Source organism: Leucopleurus acutus (assembly GCF_964270905.1).
Source record: "Leucopleurus acutus genome assembly, chromosome: 16".
NCBI lineage: Eukaryota > Metazoa > Chordata > Mammalia > Artiodactyla > Delphinidae > Leucopleurus > Leucopleurus acutus.
This window is the reverse complement of record NC_139158.1, coordinates 73,190,389-73,213,755: the sequence shown is the minus strand read 5'-3', so window position 1 is coordinate 73,213,755 and position 23,367 is coordinate 73,190,389. Positions and strand designations below refer to the sequence as shown.

The following is a 23,367-nucleotide window of genomic DNA, read 5'->3' as shown; positions in this document are numbered from 1 at the left end:
GGGGCCAGCAGGCATCTAGGTTTCTGCCTCGACACAGCTACCTGCCCTCTGCTCCCCAGAGGGATCAGTGAAGCTGATACCAGCTGTGGGAGTTTGGGGCTTGCAGATTATTGATGCAGGGAGGGCTCTGGACCCTTCAGACCTCCTGGACGTAGGCGGAGGCCACCAGGGACCCAGGTGTGGGGACGACAGGATGAGAAGTTAGTAAGATACCAGAGCCCTCGGTTGGGTGTGCAGGCCCAGGGCTCATGAGAAGGTGAGCCTGGATGTAGCAGACTGTGGTCCCAGAAGTTGCTCCAGCTTCCTCAGCCTTCTCTGCCCTCAAGACCCTCACACATTCAGGGGGAGGTGGTTCTGTATTTCCTTTTACAAATGAAACAAGGTGGCAACACGATGGGGGCCAGGAAGGAAGGGAAGGCATGGGGCCTATTTACAGGGGACTTGGAGTGAGTTTGAGGTGGGAGGTTGGGGGGATGTGGGCAGGGAGGGGAAGCCCTGGCAGAGCTGTAATCTTCCTATGTCATTGGCAGTCTGGGTCCTGCTGCCACCCCAGAAGGAGGGTCCTGGGATCCACTCAGCCCCAAGAGGCCTGAGCGCCAGCAGTCCAGACCAGCACCCTGGGGCTCCTCCTCCCCGCAGGATGTGTTAAGTGGAGTGAGGCTCCCGGCTGGGGCCCTGCTCGCGGCCTGAGTCCCTGTCCTTGGCCTCCGAGGAGGACGACGAGGAGCCGACAGAGCCATGGCTGCGGCCCGACTGCCGGTAGGCGGCGCTCAACTCCTGCAGCCGCTCAGGCGTTGGCCCCCACTTGGCAAATCCAGGGTCGTTCTGTAGGAAGAGCACGGCCGTGCTGTGGACAGCCTTGTAGTGCATTTCCTCCCTGTGGGCAGAGGCAGCGGCTCAGGGAGGGGCCCGGCCCGGCCTGGTCAGCCCTGCCCGGCAGCCCAGCCCCCCTGCCCCGCCCGCCCAGCACCCACTTCTTGCAGACATGCTGGGAGCCGCTGCGGTACTCGTGCTCGAAGGCGGGCAGGACCAGCTGGTGGCGCTTGAAGCGGCTCTGCTCCATGCGGGTGAGCGCTGGGGTCGGGGGTTCCCGCCACTCGGGGATGAACACGATGAAGGACAGGGGCTCTGGCGAGCTCTCGAGCAGTTTCTGTGGGAGGGGCCCACGGTGGCCATCAGGGCCTGGCCCTCCAGCAGCCGGCCATCTTGCTCGCCGCCCCCCACCCGTGGCGACACACCCACCTCAAAGTGAGAGACCATGGCATCCATGAGCTCCTCGCAGAAGGGAGGGTTGGCCTCGAAGGACCCACTCAGCGGGGAGAAGTCCAGGCAGGGCCTGGGGACAGAGGTGAGCATTTCAGGGCCCACCAGGACCCAGTCCCTCCACCAAACACAGGCGCTGCCCCCACGTGTAGGCAGCCACGTTGGAGAGATGGCTCTGGGCAGGCCAGAGGCCAAGAGTCACCCTAATTCTGGGACAAGGTGTGGCCATCTCTGTTGAATGGATGAGGACACAGAGCTCAGGCTTGATGGCCCAAGTTCACTGAACTGGTTAGTGGAGGAGCTGGAGCCCCAGTCCAGTTCTGATCCCAGTGCCACCACAGCACGAGCCACACCCAGGAATCCCCTGCTTCTGAGCTTGCCCTCTTGCCAGCCGGGCGGCAGCTGCCCCTCTCATCCATCCGCACCCCCAGGCCCCCGCCACACCTCTCACTCCTCTCAGTGCCCGGAACCAGGTGCTGCTGCTCCACACCTGGGCTAATTCTCTTGAGAGCCACAGGCTCCCAGACACTGAGCCACATGTCCAAGGTCACACAGCTGGGGGGGTGGGGGCGGGGCAGGGATTCCACCCCAGACTGCCCAGCTCCAAAGCCCTCAAGCCTCGGGGAGCAGCTGACCCAGGTGGGCTCTGTGCTCTGGAGGATGGCTGCCTGGGCAAGCGGGAACCCACCGGGCCCGGACCCTCACCCGCGGGAGCCGAAGTAGCCGTCCGTGTCGGGGAAGGCGGAGCAGTACTGGCGAAAGTAGCAGTTGAGGGGTGAGGCGAAGCACTCAAAGCTGACGCCGAAAAGCCGGTGGAGGGCCTCGAAGACGTGCACGGGCAGCGACCCCTGCAGGCCTGTCCCCTCGTAGAGGCCCACGCCGAACATCATCTGCAGAGCAGCGGCGCTCAGCCTCCGGGGCGCAGCCTCCCCCCGCTCCAGAGGAGCCCCCACTCCAGCTGCCCCAGGCCCGTACCTGGTACCGGCGGAGAAGACACCAGACTCGGGGCAGGAACCTCTCAAAGGCAGAATCGTCGATGCAGCTGTAGCGGTAAAGGAGCCACTGTGGGACAGAAAGCAGGGGCTTCAGCAGCAGCCCTTCCCTCCCTCGTCACTGCCTCCTGCAGAGGACTCCAGGTCCAGACAGATCAGCCCTTCACACCCCCCTCCTGGGGCACCTGCCTCCCCCACCCCCCAGCTCTTACCAGCTTGCTGAAGTAGTTGCGGCTGACCTTGACCATCTCGCCCTTATACCGGATGCAGACCACGTTATTCTCCACGTGCATTTCCACGCTGGGCATGGGAGGTGCAGACACGGCCAGCCGTACTGGATAGCAGTACACCAGGCGGGGCTCCACCTCGGGGGCCTCCACCTCCTCTGTGGGCAGAAGAAGAGTGAGGGGCCGCCAACTCTCACCCTGGACAGCCTCAGTGCCTACCGAGGGCCAGGCGCTTCACACGCGCATCCCAGTAACCAAGGGCGGTAAGTCTCACCCTGTGGAGGAGCAAACTGCAGCTCAGACAGTTCGGTAATGAAGGAAACAGCTAGGCAACTGGCAGGCGCGAGAACCAGTGGCCCACGTCAACACGCTCCGTACTGACTCGGGCCCCCGGGCCACCATGCCTTGGGGCCTGGTAGCCAAGCTGTGGGTTTGTTGCCAGGCAGAAGTATGAGACCTGCACTGCCTTTGTCATCATAGTCACAATACCTTATTTAGGGATCTTTTGGGGCCCAGCACTTTAGTTCCCACGGAATCCTCACACGCTCCTGTGGCCAGGTGTCACACCTCAGTGAGGCTTGGCAGAGAACGGATGTGAAGCAGGTCCACCCAACTACTTATCCCTGGCCTGTCTCGCGCTCCCTCCTCCGGCTCTCCCTTTCTCATCCCTTCTCCTGTTTCCTAGAGGAGTGCTAAAACCCCAGAGCCGAAGGCCACAGCAGGTCTCGCCCCAAGCGCTGCCGGGAGAAACAGGCTTCCCCAAACCAGCTGGCGGCCTTGAGGCTCAGCCTCACTTGTCCCTTTGTCAGGGCCCGGGATACCGAGTTAGTGGCGTCACAGCTGGCTCCTTGCCACCTGGCGCCTTACCTGGGATGTTGTTTTCCTTGAGGATGGCAAGGTGCTTCTCTCGGATCCGTTTGACGTACTCCAGAGAGATGTGGTAGATCTTACTGCAGATACCCTCCACGGAGTCCTTGGCTGCGGCCGAGACGTGGGGGCCACACTGCCTCCGCAGATGCTCCAGGCGATCCTGGAGGAGACACTCCTGATCAGGGCTCTGGTGGGCTGGCTGGGGAGGGCTGTTAGATTCCAACAGTCCTCGTTCTGAAACCGGCTCTGCTACTTACTAGCTGTGTCACTTGGACAAATCCCTCAGCATCTGTGAATCTTATTCCTCAGCTGCTAAGGGAACACAAAATACTTACCTAACAGGGCAGTTTGAATATTAAATGCGATCATTCCCATTAAGGGCTTGCCAAGCCCCCGGCATACAGTAAGTGTCCGATAAATGCCAGCACTTATTGTTGGGGTTACACTGGGCCAAATCCCTTGATACTTGCTGGGGAAACAGACAAACCAGGCACAATCCCTGCTTATAAGGCATTTGCAGTCTACAGGGAGAAAGACTGTTTTAAAACAGGGGCTCTGTGGTCACTGCAGATTTGCAATTTGAGCTTTTAGCAATTTGTAATTATGCTGAATTGCACGTGTCAAAGTGATGGGTGAAAGTGAGTCACTCTGGCTAGTGAGTACACCTACCTTTGTCACTCTCTACGTGTCAAGTACACAGTTACTATCGTGAAGTGCGAAACCTTGTCTCTTGTGAAAAATGGTCCTGAAAAGAAAGCCCATTGCTAGTGCTGGTGGAGAGTTAAAGAAGTGATGGGTTTGGGCCAGAAAACAGAATTGTTTTGGACACATTAAAGTGGGCGATTGAATCTGGTAGTAGCTCTTAACTGAAATAGGGCCACACACACCCAAGAAAAGGCAGTTTGTCGATCTGTTTCCAAAAATCTAAAGGGAGGTGTTGAACATTCATTAAGTTGAAAAGGCAGCTACTTATGGTGTGTGGCCGAGCACAGGATTCTATTAAGAACGCGAACGGAAATGTTCTTTGGGAGAAAGCCAGGAGCCTAGAGGAACATCTTCAGATGTGAGTTTGGGGGCTGATGACCGTCAAAGGTCCACTGTACTACTGTACAGAAGGCTGACGTGGGGCCCGCCCAGCCTCGGCAGGCAGAGTGGGCTTCTCGGAGACAGTGGCCACAGAGCCTTTCCACCACTGGCCTTCCGGCTGGGGCCACTCACCATATAGTCCTCCTTGGAGGCGGAGTGGTCCTTCCGCAGCCAGCTGAAGGTATCCTCCACGTTCCACTTGACCACCTTCCTGCTGTCGGGAGATGCACTCCTGCCAGTTGAGGGTACATAAAGGGGCCGGCTGTTGAGCATCTGCTCCACCCTCCCTCCTCCTCCCATCCTACTTCCACTGGCATTTGGGCATCAACACCCAGGCTGACATCATGACCCTTGTTCTGCCTTTGGGAGCTGGCCCCACTCCTGCCGCCAAGCGCAAGGACAGGGCCCTGAGAGTGGGCCAAATGGCCTGTGCCCTCCTCCCCCACTCTGCTCAGAGCCCCCTTGTGCCAGGGTCCCGAGACAGAGCCAAACCTGGACTCGATGAGCCGCCTGGCAGCCTCTGCGTATTTGAAGAGCAGACGCTTGGCTTCCTCCCGGAACTTGATTCGGGATAACCTGGGTTAGAGAGCAGGCAGAGTTAGAGCCCTTCTATACCAGCCTGGGCACACAAACCAAGTTGCCGGGGTCGGCCGCGGCTGTGGGCCTGTACCTGATGGGAATGTCATTCATGATTTCGCGAAACATGGAAGGTGACACGACCGGTTCGCAGTTGCTTGGCAACAGAGGATCAGAGCCTTTGTCCACGACCTTGCGCTCCAACATCCAGCGGTTGAAGGATTCCCGGGGGGGCTCGATGCCTGTGGGACGGGAGAGCTGATGAAGGTCTGGATTGAGTCAGCGGGCTCCACGCCAGCCGGCACAGGAGGCATGGCATGGGCACTGGAGGTGCAACAGTAAACAAGACAGCCCCTGTTATGTCAGGAGCTTAGTCCTAGGCAACATTTCCCAGAGTATTCTGAGAATTACTAGTTTTATAAAGGGTGTTACAAAGGGTAACAAAGAGGGGAGGGATGGATTCTATATTTCAGCCAAGTTAAGCAGGCTTACCTGCTACTTAATAAAAGCTACAGTTTATTACGCATTTACTCCTTGTAGTAACGCTGTGAGGTACAGGTGCTCGGGTTTTTATGCCCTTTTACAGATACATGACAAGGCCTCGAACAGTGCCTGGCAAACAGTGAGCACTGGAAGTGTTAATGATTGGTTTTGTTGTTTGGGCGTTACTGATCCCAGCCACCCTTTATGTAGGCACTGTTACTGTCACTATCTTACAGATGAGGAAACTCAAGGGCAGAGAAGTTAATCGATAAACCCGAGGTCACAGAGCCAGTGGTTAGTGGAGCCGGGACCCCTCCACAGCACACGCTCAACCACTGGGCTCCACTGGCCAAGCCCTAGCTCTTGCTAACGGTGGATGAAAGCAAAGGAGGCTGGGGCCCAGGGGGCAGTTACCCTCTCGCTGCTGGCACAGCTCCCGGTAGTGCTGCCGAAGCTTCAGGATGAGCTGGGAACGGAGCAGCTCCACCTCGGGATGCGGAGGCAGCACCTCTGATGGCCCCCGGTGCTTGATGACAGCGTTGGTCTGAATGTCGAGATCCCAGTACACCCTTGGGGCACAGACGGGAGCAATGAGGAAAGGGATGCCCTGCCTGCCACCCCACAGTCCCAGGCAGGCTGACCATCGGTGATCGGCACTCCCAAGCCAATCAGCAGGGACTCACTCAGTGGGTCGGAGGAGAGCTGCCTGCTGTTTGTCTTCAGGGGATGTCCCCCAAATCTTCAGGGTTGGGGTTCCTGGGACGCTGGGGGAGCTGGGCACTGACGGGCCCGTGGGTGTCATGGGGATGTCAATCTGGAGCAAGAGTCAAAGGCGTCAGGTCAGGAGAGCTGGCCCACGTGCCGACGCCGTGTGCACCTGGTGAGCTGCGCCCCGGGCCCCCTCCTGACCAGTCTGCCGATGCTCAGCGCTCACAGGGCACCTGACTGGGCTGCCACGGCCCAGCCAGCTCCTGAGTCCACACACACTCACCTTGGGCTTCTTCACGCCATTGCCGCTGGGCTGCTCTTCCGAGAGCTGCCGCTTTCGGGGCTTGTTCTCAGCCGGGGGGGTTTCCACCAAGCTTGAGTCTTGGGGCAGGGGGGTCGCATTCAGCCCCAAAGGGTCCGACTGGTGGAGGGAGACCAGCAGTTGCAACCAGGGCCAGCGGCTTAGGAGTCCCAGTACTGCGGAGGCCTGACACCTCCTGCGCCCCCGTTCCCACTCCTTGGAGAAGAGCAGAGGGGCTGGGATGCGGGAGGGACGCTCGGCTCCACTCCTGCCTGCTCCTTGCGACTGTGCACCCCGGGGGAGTGCTTCCCCTTCCTAATTCCCTCACCTTCAGAACAGCCAAGCTGAGACCGACCTCGCCACTGAAAAGGTGATTAAAGGACCAGTTTAACATGACATCTGGCATGGGATCAGTGCTCAGTACATGTTAGCTGCTTTTCCTTAAGAACCAGAATGGGGGACTCCACTGGCAGTCCGGTGGTTAGGACTCCGAGCTTTCACTGCTGAGAGGGCAGGTTCAACACCTGGTGGGGGAACTAAAGATTCCGCAAGCCGCTCAGAGCGGCCAGAAAAAAGAAAGAACTAGAATGAAAATTAGGAATAAAGGGAAAACTCAAGAGACTGGGAAGTCTTTTGGAGACACCGAGGGTATGTGTGTGATGGTGGGCAGCAGGGCCTAGCCCTGAAATCCCTCAGGTGCGAGTCCTGCTCTGCCTCTTACTGGCTTGAGGTCTTGAGCCAGTCACTTCCCCTCTCTGAGCCTGTGTCTTCATCTGCAACATGGGGGTGGATCGTGCCAAGAAAGGCTGCCCCAACTGACGGCAATCCAAAAGCCCACATTCCCGCCAGACAGCCCGTGCCCCCACTTCCCCATCACGTGGACATTCCAGTTCCCAGACAGTGCTCCTCCCCGCACCCGACTTCACTCAGCCTACCTTCTCACCTTAAACGCTGGTTCACAGAGAAGCCTTCCCTGTCCCCTTCCCTTCCCCAGACCCGCTAAGAATCCCGGCTGTACTCTGACACAATTCTTCACGCAGGTGCTACACTGTAATCCTCCTGGCCCCTCCAGTAGACTGTCCCCTGAGCATGCAGAGGCAGGACCAGGTCTATCTTGTTAACAACCACATCACAGGCACAGTGCCCAACATGCAGTACGAGTTCAGCATCGTACACTACAATCATCTTTCTAGGTGTCAGTCTCTCCTACTGAAGTATAGGTTCCATGAGGGCAGGATTGTGTCTGTCTTGCTTGGCATTGTGTCCCCAGGTCCTGACACAGGGCTAGGTACGTAATAGCTGCTCTGGGTACATTTGGGGAAGGCCCAGATGCCAGAAGCCGCCAAGACCCCTGCCCGAGGCTGGCACTCACAATCACATCGTGCTGGCCCAGCACGGGCATCTCCCACAGGGACTGGTTGGTGAATCGGTTGAAGTAGTAGGGACGGTTCTCCCTTCTGCTCCAGCACTTCTCCCAGCCAGCGTGCACCAGCTCCTCTGCAAGCAAGCACGGAGCCCAGCCAGGGTCAAGACTGCTCCCAGGCACCCTTCCTACCCCACCACCCAACCACTGCCCCTCGCCAGTACCTGGGAGGTCCTGCACCAGGCGGACGGGCTTTGGAGAACAGGGCTGGCTCTGATTGGAGGTGCCTGGGGAGTGACTCAACAAGGATGCTTCCTCCCGGGGGCTGCCGTGATTCTCATTGGCCATCTCAGCACCCACACCGGACCTGCCACACAGAGGACCGAAGGGTGTCAGGGCCAACAGGGCATGGAGGTCAGTTCCACCCCCGCACTGCACCCCAGTTACAATCCACAAGGGCCCCAGTGACCACCTGCACATGTGGAGAAACCAATCCAGTCCCTTCCTGGACGGCCAGCCTTGTGCCACAGGAGCCCTCAGCTCTGAGATGCAGTTCCCTCAACTATAAATGGGTGCACTCCCGTTGCTCTTTTGGCCTGGAATACTCTTTCCCCGCTTCTCTGCCTGGCTTGCCACTAGGTCCACATCCTCCAGGGACCCTTCCTTGATCCTCCCTTCCCCAGGCTAGGTGATCAGAGTCCTAGGATTGTAGGATTGTAGCACTCAAATAGTCTGGTCCATTAACTTGGTTTGTCTCCCCATTAGACTGTCAGAACTCCCAGGCCTCAGTACTGGGTACAGTTCAGCTCTCTCCAGTGCTCAGCATGGTACCTGGACCCAGCAGGAGCTGTATTCATTCTGCCAATGTATACAAAGCACCAACAGTGGCAGACAAGACAGAACAGAGTCTGCCCTTGAGAAGCTGTTACCATAAGAAGAAATAGTAACTGCTCCTCTTTCCTTTTCCTATCCAGTAAAATCTAACTGGAACACAGCACAGCCCAGGAAGGGGCATGGCATCTAATTAGATGCCTTGTTCTACACTACAGAGCAGGAAGAACCAGTAGGACTGAGAAGGAATATCGAGTTCAGTCCTTCATAATCCCCAGGTGAAAACATACTTTAAACACCAGGAAGAAGGTCAGCTCCTTCTGATCTGTATCCCTAACTACCCCACCCAAAGCACACCCAGCACAAGCCTCAATGGCCAAAGTGGTTCCCAACCTGGCTGTCAGACTCCTAGGGGCCAACTGAGGTCAGCCTGGTGCTCCTAAAGTTGTTTTCAATGTCACAACACCCAAAAGAAATCAAACATTTACCCACAAAAAGACCACAAAGGCACATTTAAACACTGGTTATCTTTGCTACTGAAATTTTATCAACTGACTGTTGTCACATTGATCATCTCATGACAATCAGAAGCTCTGACGGTTGTTGGCGACATCATAGCGATCACTGGCTTGTTGATTTTATTGTACACCCAGTCACAGACATCTTTGTTAATTTGGAAAGGGGAAAATGAACGGTTACTTTGTCTGTACAGTTTGGCAGATAAAAATGCAGGGAACAAGAGAACACACATACAACAAAAGGGGGCCAGGATAAAAAGGTTTGGAACCACTGACCAAGGGGAGATGCCTTGGTCCTCTGGGGAAGAGGAATTCCCGGTGCCTCGGGGCGGACCCACAGGTCTCAAGGCTGAACAAGGTCCCTCTTTCTCTCACCCTCTGGGGTCTGCAACACTAGCATGAGAGGGCTTTCTTCTCCGGCCAGATGGACCCCCTGGTCCCACAGAGGCAGTGGGGAGGCCTGCAGGAAAGCGTGCAGTGCAGGCGTGTGGGCTGGTCAGCAGTGGAGTGGACGGGAGCCCAGGGGATTCCTTGCATCAGCAACTGCAGAGCAAAGGGAAGAAAAGAGAGTCACAGACCTGTGAAATGCTGCAGAACAGGGACAAGAACAAGAGGGGCAATGACACAGGGCACGGCGGAAGCCTCCAGGTCAGGGCGGGACACTCTGTGGGAGATCTGGGGATTCAGGGGATGAAAACGGTACTTCTCAAGCTTCCCAACCAACAGGTTCACACTCACAGACTTGCAGCCTGCACCGTCCCACGGGACCCTGAGTTGAAAAGGGCCCTGAGACTGGTTTAATGCTCTGCTGTCACGGTCTTCACATCTTTAATAAACTTTTAACAAGGGGCCTGTGTTCTCATTTGTACATTTGATGTCACAAATTATGTAGCTGGTCTGGCCAACCACAGCACCCCTAAGACGAAAGTGAACAACATACGTATCACAGGTTGGGAGTGGGCACGGTCCCAAGCCACCCACAGTGAGGGAAAAACACATTTCTTTGAATCAGGTCTTTAATTTTAAAAATAATAATAATCCATGCCAATGCATTGTATAACACAGCGTGTTCACCTTCACTGAAATATTTTCCCCAAGAAATACTGTGTGATACTGATGCACCAAGCAGGTGAACTATGCAGAGGAGGGACCAGCAGCACAGCTTAGTGAGGCCAAGTGGGGACTCTGCAGTGTCTCCAAAACCAGCTGTGCATCAGAACCACCAGGGAACTTGTTAAAAAAAACCCTCAGATTCCTGTCGCTCACTCCACATCGTAGAGATGGGGAGGGGAGATACACAAGAATCTGTATCTTTTAAACACAGCTCAAGAGTGGGATTGGGAGACTGGGTGACTAATCTTCTCACTTTACACCACTTCAAATCTTTACCAACTTTTTTATGATTAAAAAGTTTTTTAATTTCCCAGGTGATCTGGATGCAGCAGGTCGGTGCTGCATCAACCCTGGGTTTGCACAGACCCCGGTTCCAGAAGCTTCTGCCACTTTCCGAATTAGAACCAGAATTACTCAACCTCTACGATCTCGATGCGTAGAGCTTAGCACACTGTACTAAGTGCAAGTTATCTCTGCAAGTAAGAGATAACTGCTATTACTAAGGAAAAGTTTTTATTTATCCTGTGGCTTCCCGGCCCCCGCGCATACCGCAGCTCGACAAGGGCCCAACAGCTTAAGGATAAACAAGCGTATCTGCGGAACCCGAGGAACACACCAGAAGGAAGAGAGAGTCCGACTCCAGGATTGGAGGAAGACGGGGCGGGATCATTTCAGTAACGCACCAATCAGAATACTCCGGCCCAATAGGGAGCAGTCAAAGGGCTTCCAAAGTGCGCAGGCGCGGGGGGGCTCGCGACGGAGGGGAGGGCCCAGCCCCCGCCGCGCGCGCGCACCTTCCCCCTACCCGCCAGCGGGGGCGGGCTGTTTGGCGCGCGCGCGCCAGCCCATCTCCCGGGCTCCGCCCCCCGCCCCGCCGCGCGCTCCCGCCCCCGGGCTGAGGCGACTCAGAGTCGGAGACCGACACAAAGGCGGTGGCGGCGGCAGCGGCGGAGGGGCTCTAAAGACCGGTCCGCCCGCGCTCCCCGGACCCAACTCCCTCATCCAGGTCACCGGCCCGGCCGCCCCCCAGTGGGCCTAAGATGGCGGCGGCGGCAGAGACGGGGCAAGCGGTAGCCTCGAGCGGAAAGCGCCGGAGGGGGCCACCGCCGCCTGGCTTCGGACCCCGGACCCTGGCGCGGCTCGCGGCGGGACTATGGCTTCCTGGGGCTCTTACCTGCCCGCAGCGGACTCGAGGGGACGCGGCTACACGTTCTGCTCGACCGCCCGTTTTGCCGCCTCCGCCTCGCCCTCCCCAACGCCGCTGCCGCCATCTTGTGTCCCGGGCCGGGACTCCGCGCTGCGCATGCGCTGGTACCGCCTCTGAGGGACCTCGCCGCTGCCGCGTCGCCATCTTGAGTGTGGCAGGACAGGCCGACTCTTTAGACCTCGCTTGCTGTGGGCCCCCTCCCCTTCCTGCCGTCCTTCCCTGCTGTTCATGCCGGTCTGAGGAGCGGGAGGCAGCTTTGCGGGCCCTGGGGTGTGGACTGAGGCAGGAATGAACCCACGAGCACGCTCCCTGCCTCAGTTTCCCCCGCAAGCACACCCGCTGGGGCCCCAGGACCTGAGTGGGCGGTGCGCTGGCAGTCGAGCTGAGTGTGCGCACCAGGGGGCGCGGAGCGGGCTTGAAACCTGCGGGGGCTAGGCTCAGACGCCCACCTGGGGGCGGAGTCCTGGTGACGTAATCTCTGGACGTACAGAGGACCTGGGTCTTGCCTGCGGCGCGGCTCCGCCACTTCCGGGTAGTCGCTTGTAGTCTTTGGACCATTGTCCGGAATGTTTTCCAGCCATTTCTTATATGCAGGCTGCATGCACATCGAACTTTCTCCCCTAATGAGGCTGCATAAGTTCTAAGAGCCCCTGAGTAGAAGAAACTCAAAATAGCCCTGAGAGACATATAATAAAGATGGCTTTTGGCAAAGTTGGGAAATTATAAACTAAATGCATCAGAGGGCTTTCCAACACTGGTATCAGTGGTTGCTAGTTGCGGTGCAAAACCTGAGACCTCAGGCCGGCCACAAAAGTTAACCCAGCAGGAGAATGGCAGTCGCCAGGTCCCTGGCTGCCTGCAGGATTCTTTGGTAGAGGTGAGCAGGCGACTCACTAGCTCCACCTCCCTCTGGCCTCCCCAGTAAGCCGACCTCCCAGTGATAGCTTAGGAAGACAGGCTTGCCACCTGCTGTTCGACTTGCGCTTCCCACGTAGAGCCTGAGGCTGCAGATACCCCAGCTGGGCCTCCGCTCCTGTCCGTGGTGCCTGGTCCCAGCAGCTTGGTGGGGTTGGGGGAGTGCCAGCAAACCCGATGCAGTAGTGTGAACAGTAATTAAGAACTAGGGTTCCCATCAGTCTGACTGGGTTCAAACTCCTCCTCCACCCGAGATGTAGATGTGTGGCCTTGAAGGAGTTGCTTAACCTCTTTACGCTTTAGTTTCCTCTAATGGAGGATAAGGCTGCCTACCTCATCAAGGTTTGGTGAGAATTAACTGGGATGCTGCCTATGGAAGTACTCAGCACAGCAACTGACACTAACAGATGTTAGCTCTTATCACCTCACGGGGTTTGAGGCTTGCTCCATGTAGATCTGAGACCTCTGGAAATAAACCAGCTCCTTGTAGGCACAGCAGGTGCAGCGATCCTGCCCTCACAGTGCATACAGTTCACCTGATAGGCTTGACAGGCAATCAGATGCAGGGTCCCCACCTCAGACAGGGGAACCACATGTCCTGCTTTGCCTGGGACAGTCTTGATTTATGTCTGTTGTCCTGGCATAATTATTAAAATGGCTTCCTTTCTCAAAAGGGCCCTGGTTTGGACAATAAATTATATGGTCACTCTAGACTTACAGAATGCCCAGTTTTACAAGCTCACTAGCTAGTTCTTATTAACACTGGAGTGTAAAAATCATATAGTGATGGTTACATGTTCGTGCCTTCATGTTTTCAAAGTATTTTTTCATTCCTTGTTCAGATTCTCTTATTATCAAAGCATCAAACTTCCCGAGTGCCTATCCTAATCTGTCCTCTCTGAACCCTGAGAGTAGAAAAGATTAGATCAAATCTACACATGAGGAAACTGAAGCTGGGGGAGGGGGCAGGGGTGAAATGATTGTCCAGGTTCACAGCCATGAAGTAAGAGAACTGGGATTTTAAGCTCAGGTTTTAACACCAAAACCTAAGGCTGATTCCTTAAAACCACACTGCTTCTCTCTCTTGTGGAGAAGGGAATCTGGACTCGGGGCAAGTGACTTGTCTGAGCTCACATGGTGGTCCTGGACACTTCCACTTCAACGTCTTGTAGGTTTCTCTACTTCAGAGCATTAAACACTGCTCTTCACTTTCTTTGCATCCCCAAACTTGTTCTTCCCATTATATCCTCATCCCTTCTCTCTATCATTTCTACTACTTAGAGCAAGCTCTACTACGTAGAGCCAGCATTATTTTAAAAATCTTTTTCTTGTGAAGAATAGTACACATAGGGACTTCCCTGGTGGTCCAGTCGTTAAGACTCTGCGCTTCTCTCAATGCAGGGGGCCCGGGGTTCAATCCCTGGTCAGGGAACTAGATCCCTCATGCCGCAACTAAGACCTGGTACAGCCAAATAAATAAATAAATATTTTTTAAAATAGTCACATGCAGGAAGGCACACAAAACAGAAAGGTAGATGATTTGTCACAGAGTGAATGTGGTAAATGTCACTCAGGTCAAGATATTGCGAAGCACAGGGTAATCACTCTTCCCACTACTTTTGCGATAATCACTTCCATGCTTTTATAGTTTTACCGCCTAAGCACGCATCCCTAAAGACTATCCCTTCATTTCACCTGTTCCTCAAACTTTATATAAATGGAATTATATGTGTTTCCCTTCTTTTGCTCAACATTGCACTTGTAAGACCCATCTAAGTTGTTGCATGTAGCCATAGTTAATTTTCATTGCTGTATCCTGTCTTCCAATGTATATTTCTCTACTCCACTGTTGGGGGATATTAGAAGCCCCCACCCTGTACCTCTTTTCTGAATTACTACTGGTTTGGAAATCAGTCCCCAAACCGGTCTTCTGATCCTCCAGCCCTGCTTCTCTCGTGGTCCATAATCCACCATGCAGTCACAGGGATCTCTTTAAGTCTGGTCATACTGCAAATCTGACCAAGTCACCCTGGCCTTAAAACCCTTGAATGTCTCCCCACCGACTGCACAATAAAGTCCCAAACCTTACCTTGGCTTCCAAGACTATAGTTATGAGAGCTACTATGGCAGGCGTTTGCTAGGGGCTGCACCAAGCACTTTACATACACTCATGTTATTCACAATCCGGACCTTCAAACCATCTCTCTTTCATTTGGTCCCAGTGATCCTTATAATTTCCCTAAATGTGCCGCATTCTCACTTGACCCTGGGCCTTTGCACATGCTCTTTGCTCTCACTTTTCCTCCCCCTTTGCCTAATTCAGCCTTCATCTTAACTGAGATGTTGCCTCCACCAGGCAGCCTTCCCTGAACTTGCCTGAACCCAGGCTAGGCTAGGTCAGGTCTCCTCTTCTGTATTCCCCTAATGGCCTGTGCTCAGTGTTTGTCCATTTTCTCCGTCCACGAGGCTGTGGACTGCTTAAGGGCGGGGACAGGGCTTGTCACCCCTGCAGTCCCCAGACCCAGCACTGTGCCCAAGCCTCTGTAAATATTTGTTGACCACAGACAGACCACACTGGGTTGAAGTCTTAGTGACTTTTTCAGGTATCCCCATCTCTATTCCAGGCTCTGGTTTCTGTGGTGGGAACACCAAGGCAGCACCCTTTGGGACACCAAGAAAAACATGAGTTGCACAATGTGGCAGAGTCCCTGCCAGCAGCCTGGGGTCGTGTACTCCCAAGATGGGTTTGAGCAGGTCAACCAAACATCCTGGGGCTTTCAAGCAGTCCATCAACTTTTCTGTAGAAGCCTCACTAGACAGCAGATCTAGGTTGGGAGAGATGGTAAGCAGAGGTCCTCCAGACATAGCCAGTCCTGGACATGAAACCGAGCAGGACCCTGTGGGGCTCCTGAGCATAGAAGCTTTTCAAACAGTGCTAATTAGGAAAGAGAGGGGATACAGAGGCAAGGGAGGAGCAGTCAAGAAACAATAGTGATCAGGCTTCCCTGGTGGTGCCGTGGTTAAGAATCTGCCTGCCAATGCAGGGGACACAGGTTCGAGCCCTGGTCCGGGAAGATCCCACATGCCGCGGAGCAACTAAGCCCGCGCGCCTAGAGCCCGTGCTCCACAACAAGAGAAGCCACCGCAATGAGAAGCCCGTGCACCACAATGAAGAGTAGCCCCCTCTCGCCGCAACTAGAGAAAGCCCGCGCACAGCAACAAAGACCCAACACAGCCAAAAATAAATTAATTAAATAAATAAATTTATAAAAACATAAAAGATTTTACATGTTTTAAAAAAAATTTTTTTTTTTATTATAAAAAGAAAACTAAAGAAACAATAGTGCAGCCTTGGGGCAGGGTCCTTGTTCCACCTCAAGGGATACACATAATATTTTTGAGGTCTTTATAAAACTAAACCCCCAACAAATGGAAGATGTTAGCATTCTTCATTCCAGCTTAAAGGAACCAGAGAAGTTCATTAGGAGGAGACCACCTGAGGCCGGATTAAAGGAGCGCAGGCCCTGCACGGACCCTGACCCTTATCAGCAACCTCGCCTTTGAACTATTGCTATAAAAAACTCCTCACCAAATCCTCCCAGGTTGGGACACACGCGGGCCTCTCACTGTTGTGGCCTCTCCCGCTGCGGAGCACAGGCTCCGGACGCACAGGCTCAGTGGCCATGGCTCATGGGCCCAGCCGCTCCACGGCATGTGAGATCTTCCCGGACCGGGGCACGAACCCGCGTCCCCTGCATCAGCAGGCAGACTCTCAACCACTGTGCCACCAGGGAAGCCCGGGACACACAGTTTTGAGGGGCATGAGCCCACTGTTTCCCCCTTTGCCTGGCAAAGCAATAAAGCTATTCTTTTCTACTTCACCCCAAACTCTGTCTCCGAGATTCAACTGGGCACTGGTGCACAGAGGCCGAGTTTCTGGCATCAGCGGGAGCCTGTTATCAGGGCCTCTGAGGACCCTGGCCTCAAATCAGGACAAAGCCATCTCCATGTTAAAGCGGAAACATAAACATACAGGCTCAGGGTGCCACATACCTTCACCTCCCTGTTCTTTCCCACTACGGCAAGAAGCTGCTGAGAGAGAACCACACATTTTAAGCCCTGAGGTCCTGGCAGTTGGGGAAGGGAGGCTCCAACATGACTCTGTTCCAGGTTGCTTTCCTCCCCACCAAGGCCAAGCCTGAGCTGCCCCGAGACCCTGTTCTGCAGTTGAAGTATCACTAAGGCAGTTTCCAAGGCGAGTGGGCCTGGCCCTAGGAAAGCTTTGGAAGCAGGCTGCCACCCAAGCTGTGGTTTCCACAGGGAGTGGCTCTCTGGCCGTTCTGGGACCAGATGAGAGAAGCCAGTTAAGCCAAGAATAGATGAGGGCAATGGGGCGCCTCCTCTGGTCTCCATGGCCCAGAGAGTGTCTGATGTGGCGTGAGGCCCCCGTCCATGTCTTCACTGCCTGATATGTGTTGAGGCCTGCCCCAGAACCTTGAGACAGGCTCTTCATCTTCAGGGAGCCCGCGGAGGAGTGGGGAGGCAGACACATAAATACACCGTCTGCTACAGGGAGATAAAGGCTCTACTGGGGCGACCAGGGGAGTAGGTGTGCAAAGGAGAAGGCTTCAGAAGAGATAACAGTGAGGTGAATTTTGCTGGAAGAATAGGATTTTCCAGGTGGGCAAGGAAGGGGGAAGGGTATGGCCAAGGCCTGGAGGTGTGAAAACGTGTGTTATGTTTGCAGAACTAATCGGTCTGAGCGCTGCCTGGGAACCCAAATCCAGTCCCTGTTCTGGGTTAGGGCCCAGCATCCCCAGGTGGTGTTTCAGTCATCTCAGGATGGGGTGGGGGGCACCAGTGGTGGTCTCCTCCACCCTCCCACCCACTCCCTCCGATGCCCATTTTTCTACTTCGGGCAGCCTGGCCAAGAGCCAGGATGTTTACACCCATACGAGCTGAGTCTGCAGAATTAAATCCCAGACTTCTCCAAAAAAGAAGCCAGGGTGTCAGCTGGCAATTTCCTGAAAGTCTGAGATCAAAGGAAACAGTGACCTAGAGAGGGAGGAGGACACCAACGGAAACCCCAGCTGAGGGGTTTCTAGAACACTTGGCTTCTAACCCAGAGATCTCAACCCTTTATTTGGGTATAATTTAAATACCATGAGATTTATTTGTTTCAAATAGCAATTCGGTGGTTTTTGGTAAATTTACACAGTTGTGCAACCGTCACAACTCAGAACATCTCCTGCTAAAAGATCTCTTGTTTCTGTTTGCAGTCAACCCCTCTTTCCACGCCCCAGTCCCAGGTAACCACTAATCTGCTCTCTGCCTCCATAGATTGGACTTTTTCTGGACCTTTCATATCAATGGAATCATACAGGGACTTCCCTGGTGGTCCAGTGGTTGGGACTCTGCGCTTCCACTGCAGGCGACCCGGGTTCCCTGGTCAGGGAACTAAGATCCCGCATCCCGCATAGCTGTGCGGCACGGCAAAAAAAAAAAAAATCATACAAACTGTAGCTTTTATGTCTTGGTTCTTTCACTTTGCAGAATATTTTTGAGATTCATCCAGGTTTTAGCATTTATCAGTAGCTCATTCTTTTTTGTTTCTGAACAGTATTCCCTTGTAGAAATAGACCATATTTTGTTTATCTGTTCACCAGCTGATGGACATTTGGATTGTTTCCACTTTTTGGCTATTATGAATTGTGCTTCTGTGAACATTCATGTACAGGTGTTGTGTGAACATATGTTTTCCTTTCTGTTGAGTGAACGCCTAGAAGTGGAATTGTTGTATATATAGTACATTTATGTTTAACTTTCTAAGAAACTGCCAGATGTTTTCCAAAGCAGCTGCACCATTTTATATCCCCAGCAGCAAAGTATGAGGGCTCTGATGTCTCCACGTCCTCGCCAATACTTATTATTGTCAGTCTTTTATATTATATCATGCTGAGGAACTATTTTTAAAAATTTATTATTACTATTATTTTTTCTTTTGGCCACGCCACGCGGCTTGCGGGATCTTAGTTCCCCGACCAGGGATCGAACCGTGTCCCCTGCAGTGAAAGCAAGGAGTCCTAACCACTCTCTGCCAGGTAAGTCCCTGCTGAGGAACTTCTTGAAAACACCCACGGGGACTTCCCTGGTGGCGCTGTGGTTAAGAATCCACCTGCCAATGTAGGGGACACGGGTTCGAGCCCTGCTCCGGGAAGATCCCACATGCCGTGGAGCAACTAAGCCCATGCGCCACAACCACCGAGCCCGTGTGCCACAACTACTGAAGCCCGGACGCCTAGAGCCCGTGCTCCGCAACAAGAGAAGCCACCACAATGAGAAGCCCGTGCACTGCAACGAAGGGTAGCCCCCGCTAGCCACAACTAGAGAAAGCCCGCCCAGCAACGAAGACCCAACGCAGCCATAAATAAATAATTTAAAACAAAATCCGCCTCTTTAATAAAAAACAAAAACAAAAAAACACCCATGGATGCCCTGGCTCCGTCCCAGACCAGTTAAATCAGAATCTTGTGGGTTGTGGCCCAGGCATATGTATTCAAAACATAACAAAACGAAGCAGAAACCTCCCTACTTGAAAAGCTACTAATGTGCAGATGGGTTGAGAACCAGTGATCTAATTTTCGGCCTGAAGTTCTGTCCGACTTCACTGAGAGGGAGCTCAAGCTGGCCAGCGGCCTCTCCCACACCAAGAAATATAGGGGCTTGGGGATGAGAAACAAGAAAGCTCTCAAGAAGGCACGCGCAGTCCCAGAGCAGATGGGTTGTTGGAATGTGAGGTGAAGGGGCCTGGGAGCGGGTTGGGTCCAGGGATCCTGATTTCTGTGCAGCCAGATGAGATCCTAATGGGTCACCTCCCACGACTTTAGGGATTGTTCAGGCCTCTCAAGAGATTAGCAAAGTTATGACATTTCTGGCTGCAGACCAGCTCCAGATAACCCCGGGGAAATACAAGGAGGTTGGCGGTGCCAGGAGGAAGCACAGGGAGCTTAGAGGCTCAGGGGGGAGTTAGGCCAGGGCCACACAGTCGGTGATAAAATCTCCTCCTTTTGGAGGGTCTGCAGATGATAATAACCACCCACTTTCCAGGTACCAGACCCTGGGCACTAGGGATACAGCTATGAATAAGTGTCAGGCTCCTACCCCCATGGAGCTGACAGTCTCCTGGAAGAAACAGACAATAAAGAATTAAACAGAAGGACAGGTAATGATGCGGAGGGGGCCTCTCAGTGGGGGTGGCATTTGAGTAGAGATCTGAGTCAGTGAAGGAAGCTAGTCATGCAAAGGTCTGTGTGCAAAGATGTTTCTGGCAGAGGGAAGAGTCTGTGGAAAGCTTGAGACTGAGTGGATTTGGTGTGTTCCAAACAGTGGTAGAAGGTGGAGTTGGAGAGGAAGGTAGGCAAGAGCTAGATCACCTAGGGTTTTTTGGGGGGTCATGGCCAGGGTCCGAGTTTTATTTTGCATGCGATGGGGAGAGAATGGAGGAGGGGTTTGAGCAGGGTAGTAACATGCTACGGATTTCTACTTTTTTTTTTAATTAATTAATTTATTATTTTTTGGCTGCACTGGTCTTCATTGCTGCGCACGGTTTTCTCTAGTTGCAGCGAGCGGGGGCTACTCTTCGCTGTGGTGCATGAGCTACTCATTGCAGTGGCTTCTCTTGTTGCGGAGCACTGGCTCTAGGCACGCGGGCTTCAGTAGTTGTGGCACGCGGGCTCAGTAGTTGTGGCACGCGGGCTCAGTAGTTGTGGCTCACGGGCTCTAGAGCGCAGCCTCAGTAGTTGTGGTGCACGGGCTTAGTTGCTCTGCGGCATGTGGGATCTTCCTGGACCAGGGCTCGAACCCGTGTCCCCTGCATTGGCAGGCGGACTCTTAACCACTAAGCCACCAGGGAAGCCCCGACTTCTACTTTTTAAAGATCACTTTGGTTGGTGCAGGGAAACTAGACCTATAGGAGAAATAGTGAGGTGGGGAGATGAGGCGAGTTGTCCAGAGAAAAGAGGAAAACAGCTTGGACTGGTGTTGGTGCAAATGGAGAGATGTGTTTAGATGTGGGACACCTTTTGAAGTTAGAGACACCAGCATTTGCTGACATGAGGTAGGAGGGGAAAAAAAGGAGGCAAGGATGACGCCTGTTTTTTTGTTGTTTTTTGTTTTGGCTGCGCCCTGACCAGGGATAGAACCCAGGCTCCTGGCAGTGGAAGTGTGGAATCCTAACCACTGGACCATTGAATTCCCAATGCCTACATTTCTGACCTGAGCATCTTGGTGAAGGATGGTGTCATGCCCTGAGATGGAGAACGCTGGGAGAGGAGCAGAATTAGGACGAGAGGTGGGGAGGCTAAAATAGAGATCTAGCTCGGTGGAAGAGGAGGGAGGCTGGGGGGTGGGGGGACTGCAATGTCCTCATGATTCAAAGCTGGGGAGTTGGCCATCCTTGTTACATCAAAGTCTGTGTATGTTGGGCCCCTGAGACTGTAGTATTAGAGCATCTCGGAAAAATTCAAGGTGCTATAATGTTCAGGATGCTTCTTGCAACCTTTAGGAAGTCCCTGCAAAAACAGAGACAAGCTTAGGCCAAAGAGGTGGCCCATCCTTATTATCAAAAGGACAAGTCACCACATCTTTTTGTCCCCTCCCTTCAGGTAGTACGAAATTTTATTACTGGCTTATGAACTCCAAACATCTAGATAGCACTGCTGTGGATCCTCCAGCATGTCCTCAGATCGCCGAGAGGGTGAGAAGCCCATGCCGAGTGACTAATGCGAGCCGGGGCACGAGGCTTAGAGGACCATGGAGAGAGAGGCCCCCGTGACTCAGAGTCAGTTCACAGGCTGCAAGAAGCATAGAAACTGAAAGGAAGGTGCAGCATGAAGAAAACAAAGAAGAAATCAGAGAGAATAAGTGAGCTGCCCGAGGTCAACATCAGAGCTGAGCTGGAAAGGTACTGGGGACGGGGTGCAAAGGACCCAGGAGCTGGGGAAGCAGCACCCCACAAGAAGCGTTAGAATTCTTGAGTTTCAAACCTGGAAGGGCCTTCGAGGCCCAAATGGCCAGCTCCTTCCCCCGAAAAAGGAGGAAATGGGAAAGAAAAGGAGAAACCAAAAGACCAGGTCTCCAAGTTTTAGAAGTCACAGAAAGGCAGTCAACAGCTCCACCCTGGCTGAACCCAGAAAGCCCTGGTCCATTATTTCTCTCTGTCCATTTGGTAAATGTCTGGTTTCCATGGGGGCAGTTCTGTCCAGCTGCGTTCTGGAAACAGGTGGCTTGCAGAGACGTAATCAGGGTCTCCCGATCTGACATCTGCTCCCCCCACAATGCACCCCTCCCCTCATTCCAATTGGGCCCCCATCACACATTCCCAGGCACACCCATGCTGAGCAGCGCGCACACACAGGCTGCGGGGCTCGTGGGCTCAGGCAGAGTGAGAGGAAGGGGGATCATTTCCTGAGGGGTAGCTTGGGTGGGCCTTGGGGGTGGGGAAGTGGTCAGAAGGAGAGATGGGCTGACGCAGCTTCTCCAAGCCATGCAAGTGTCCAAAGAAAACACAGCTGGAGAAAGGGAGAGGGAGCGGGGAGCTGGGCTATCCGAGTGCTGGCTTCTTGGGTAGAAATCCAACTTGGTAACCTGTGGTCAGTAGAGCCTGTGTTTATTTACTGGGACCAGTTACTTCCTCCTGCTGTACCTCAGTATCTCAATCTGCAAAACAGGGACAATACTAGCTACCTCGAGGGATGGCTGTGAGGATTAAATGGGATCATTCAAAAAGAAAGACGATAGGGCTTCCCTGGTGGCGCAGTGGTTGAGAGTCCGCCTGCCGACGCAGGGGACACAGGTGGGTTCGTGCCCCGGTCCGGGAAGATCCCACATGCCGTGGAGCGGCTGGGCCCGTGAGCCATGGCCGCTGGGCCTGCGCGTCCGGAGCCTGTGCTCCGCAACGGGAGAGGCCACAACAGTGAGAGGCCCGCGTACCGCAAAAAAAAAAAAAAAAAAAAAAAAAAAATACGATAGACTGAAGTGGTGAAGAGCGTGGGCTCTGGAGCCAGACTGACTTGAGCTAATTACTTCACCTCTCTGGACTTCAGCTTCCACATCTGTTAAGTGGGGATGATGACGTACCTATTTTGCAGGATGTTTTGAGGTTTCGGTGAGTTCCTATTTGCAAAGCATTTTTTGTTTGTCAAACAACTGCTTGATACTAATAACCAGAGACATTTATTGAGCCCTTTGCTGTGCCAAGTACTAGATTCAGCACTTTATACTTTGTGACATTAAAGTCTGCCACCCAGGGAGGGAGGCAGGTATTAGATCATCCCATTACAGATGTGGAAACTGAGGCTCATAGAGAGACTTACTTTTTAATTTATTTTAATTTATTTTAATTTATTCTAGAACAGGGATAGGCAAACTATACTCTTTCTTATAGTATTGTTTATGGCTTCTTTCATGCTACAGTAGTGGAGTGGAGCTGTGACAGAGATTAAAGGGCCAGCAAAGCCTAAAGTATGTACTATCTTGCCCTTTACAGGAAAAGCTTGCTGATCTCTGCTTTAGAAAATGGCAGAAGCAGGATTTGAACCAGGTCTGCCTGGATCCACAGTACTTAACAGCTTTGCTAGTCTGGTTTTTTGCACTATCACTGTGCTGGGTGCAAAATAAAGGCTAGAAAATCATTTCTTTCCTGTCACTTTGAGGGCTGAGAAGGCTTCTCTTATCTTCTCATATCCAGGAGTGAAAGTGGAAAGGGATTTGGGGATTCTGATCGCTCCATCTTTCAGGCCAAGCGGTGAGGACTCAGGGAAGGCTGCCAAAACTCCGCGTGGGGCTGCACGTCTGACAGCGTCACTCTGGAGTGTGAGGTCGGGGGCACAAATTGTGGGAGAGAGGGGAAATCCG

The 23,367-nt window shown here is 53.6% G+C and overlaps 1 protein-coding gene across 2 annotated transcripts; it reads right to left on the bottom strand.

The window, feature by feature from the left end:
• Positions 1–349: 349 nt before the first annotated feature.
• PCIF1 (phosphorylated CTD interacting factor 1) lies at positions 350–11,912 on the bottom strand. 2 transcript variants are annotated; one of them, XM_082856209.1, is made up of 17 exons: positions 11,506–11,912; positions 9,495–9,761; positions 8,094–8,236; positions 7,879–8,003; positions 6,489–6,626; positions 6,181–6,311; positions 5,912–6,066; positions 5,109–5,256; positions 4,931–5,014; positions 4,571–4,670; positions 3,350–3,512; positions 2,468–2,640; positions 2,239–2,325; positions 1,969–2,153; positions 1,243–1,336; positions 975–1,150; positions 350–877 (listed from the first exon to the last, which is right to left on the bottom strand). In XM_082856209.1, exons 3-17 carry the CDS (start codon positions 8,215–8,217, stop codon positions 646–648), a joined length of 2,115 nt encoding a protein of 704 aa, XP_082712335.1. In that variant the 5' UTR covers positions 8,218–8,236; positions 9,495–9,761; positions 11,506–11,912; the 3' UTR covers positions 350–645. The 2 variants fall into 2 exon arrangements, with proteins under 2 accessions (XP_082712335.1, XP_082712336.1); XM_082856210.1 differs by lacking the exon at positions 11,506–11,912 and having other exon boundaries at positions 9,594–9,753.
• Between the last annotated feature and the right edge of the window lie 11,455 nt (positions 11,913–23,367).

What these genes read in the sequence shown, in the direction of transcription:
- PCIF1 (XM_082856209.1), bottom strand. Translation starts at nt 8,217, where the DNA reads ATGGCCAATGAGAATCACGGCAGCCCCCGGGAGGAAGCATCCTTGTTG. An exon ending in CCTGGTGCAGGACCTCCCAG is followed by an intron (nt 8,004 to 8,093) that starts GTACTGGCGAGG and finishes GCTTGCTTGCAG; the next exon opens with AGGAGCTGGTGCACGCTGGC. An exon ending in GCTCTCCTCCGACCCACTGA is followed by an intron (nt 6,067 to 6,180) that starts GTGAGTCCCTGC and finishes CTGTGCCCCAAG; the next exon opens with GGTGTACTGGGATCTCGACA.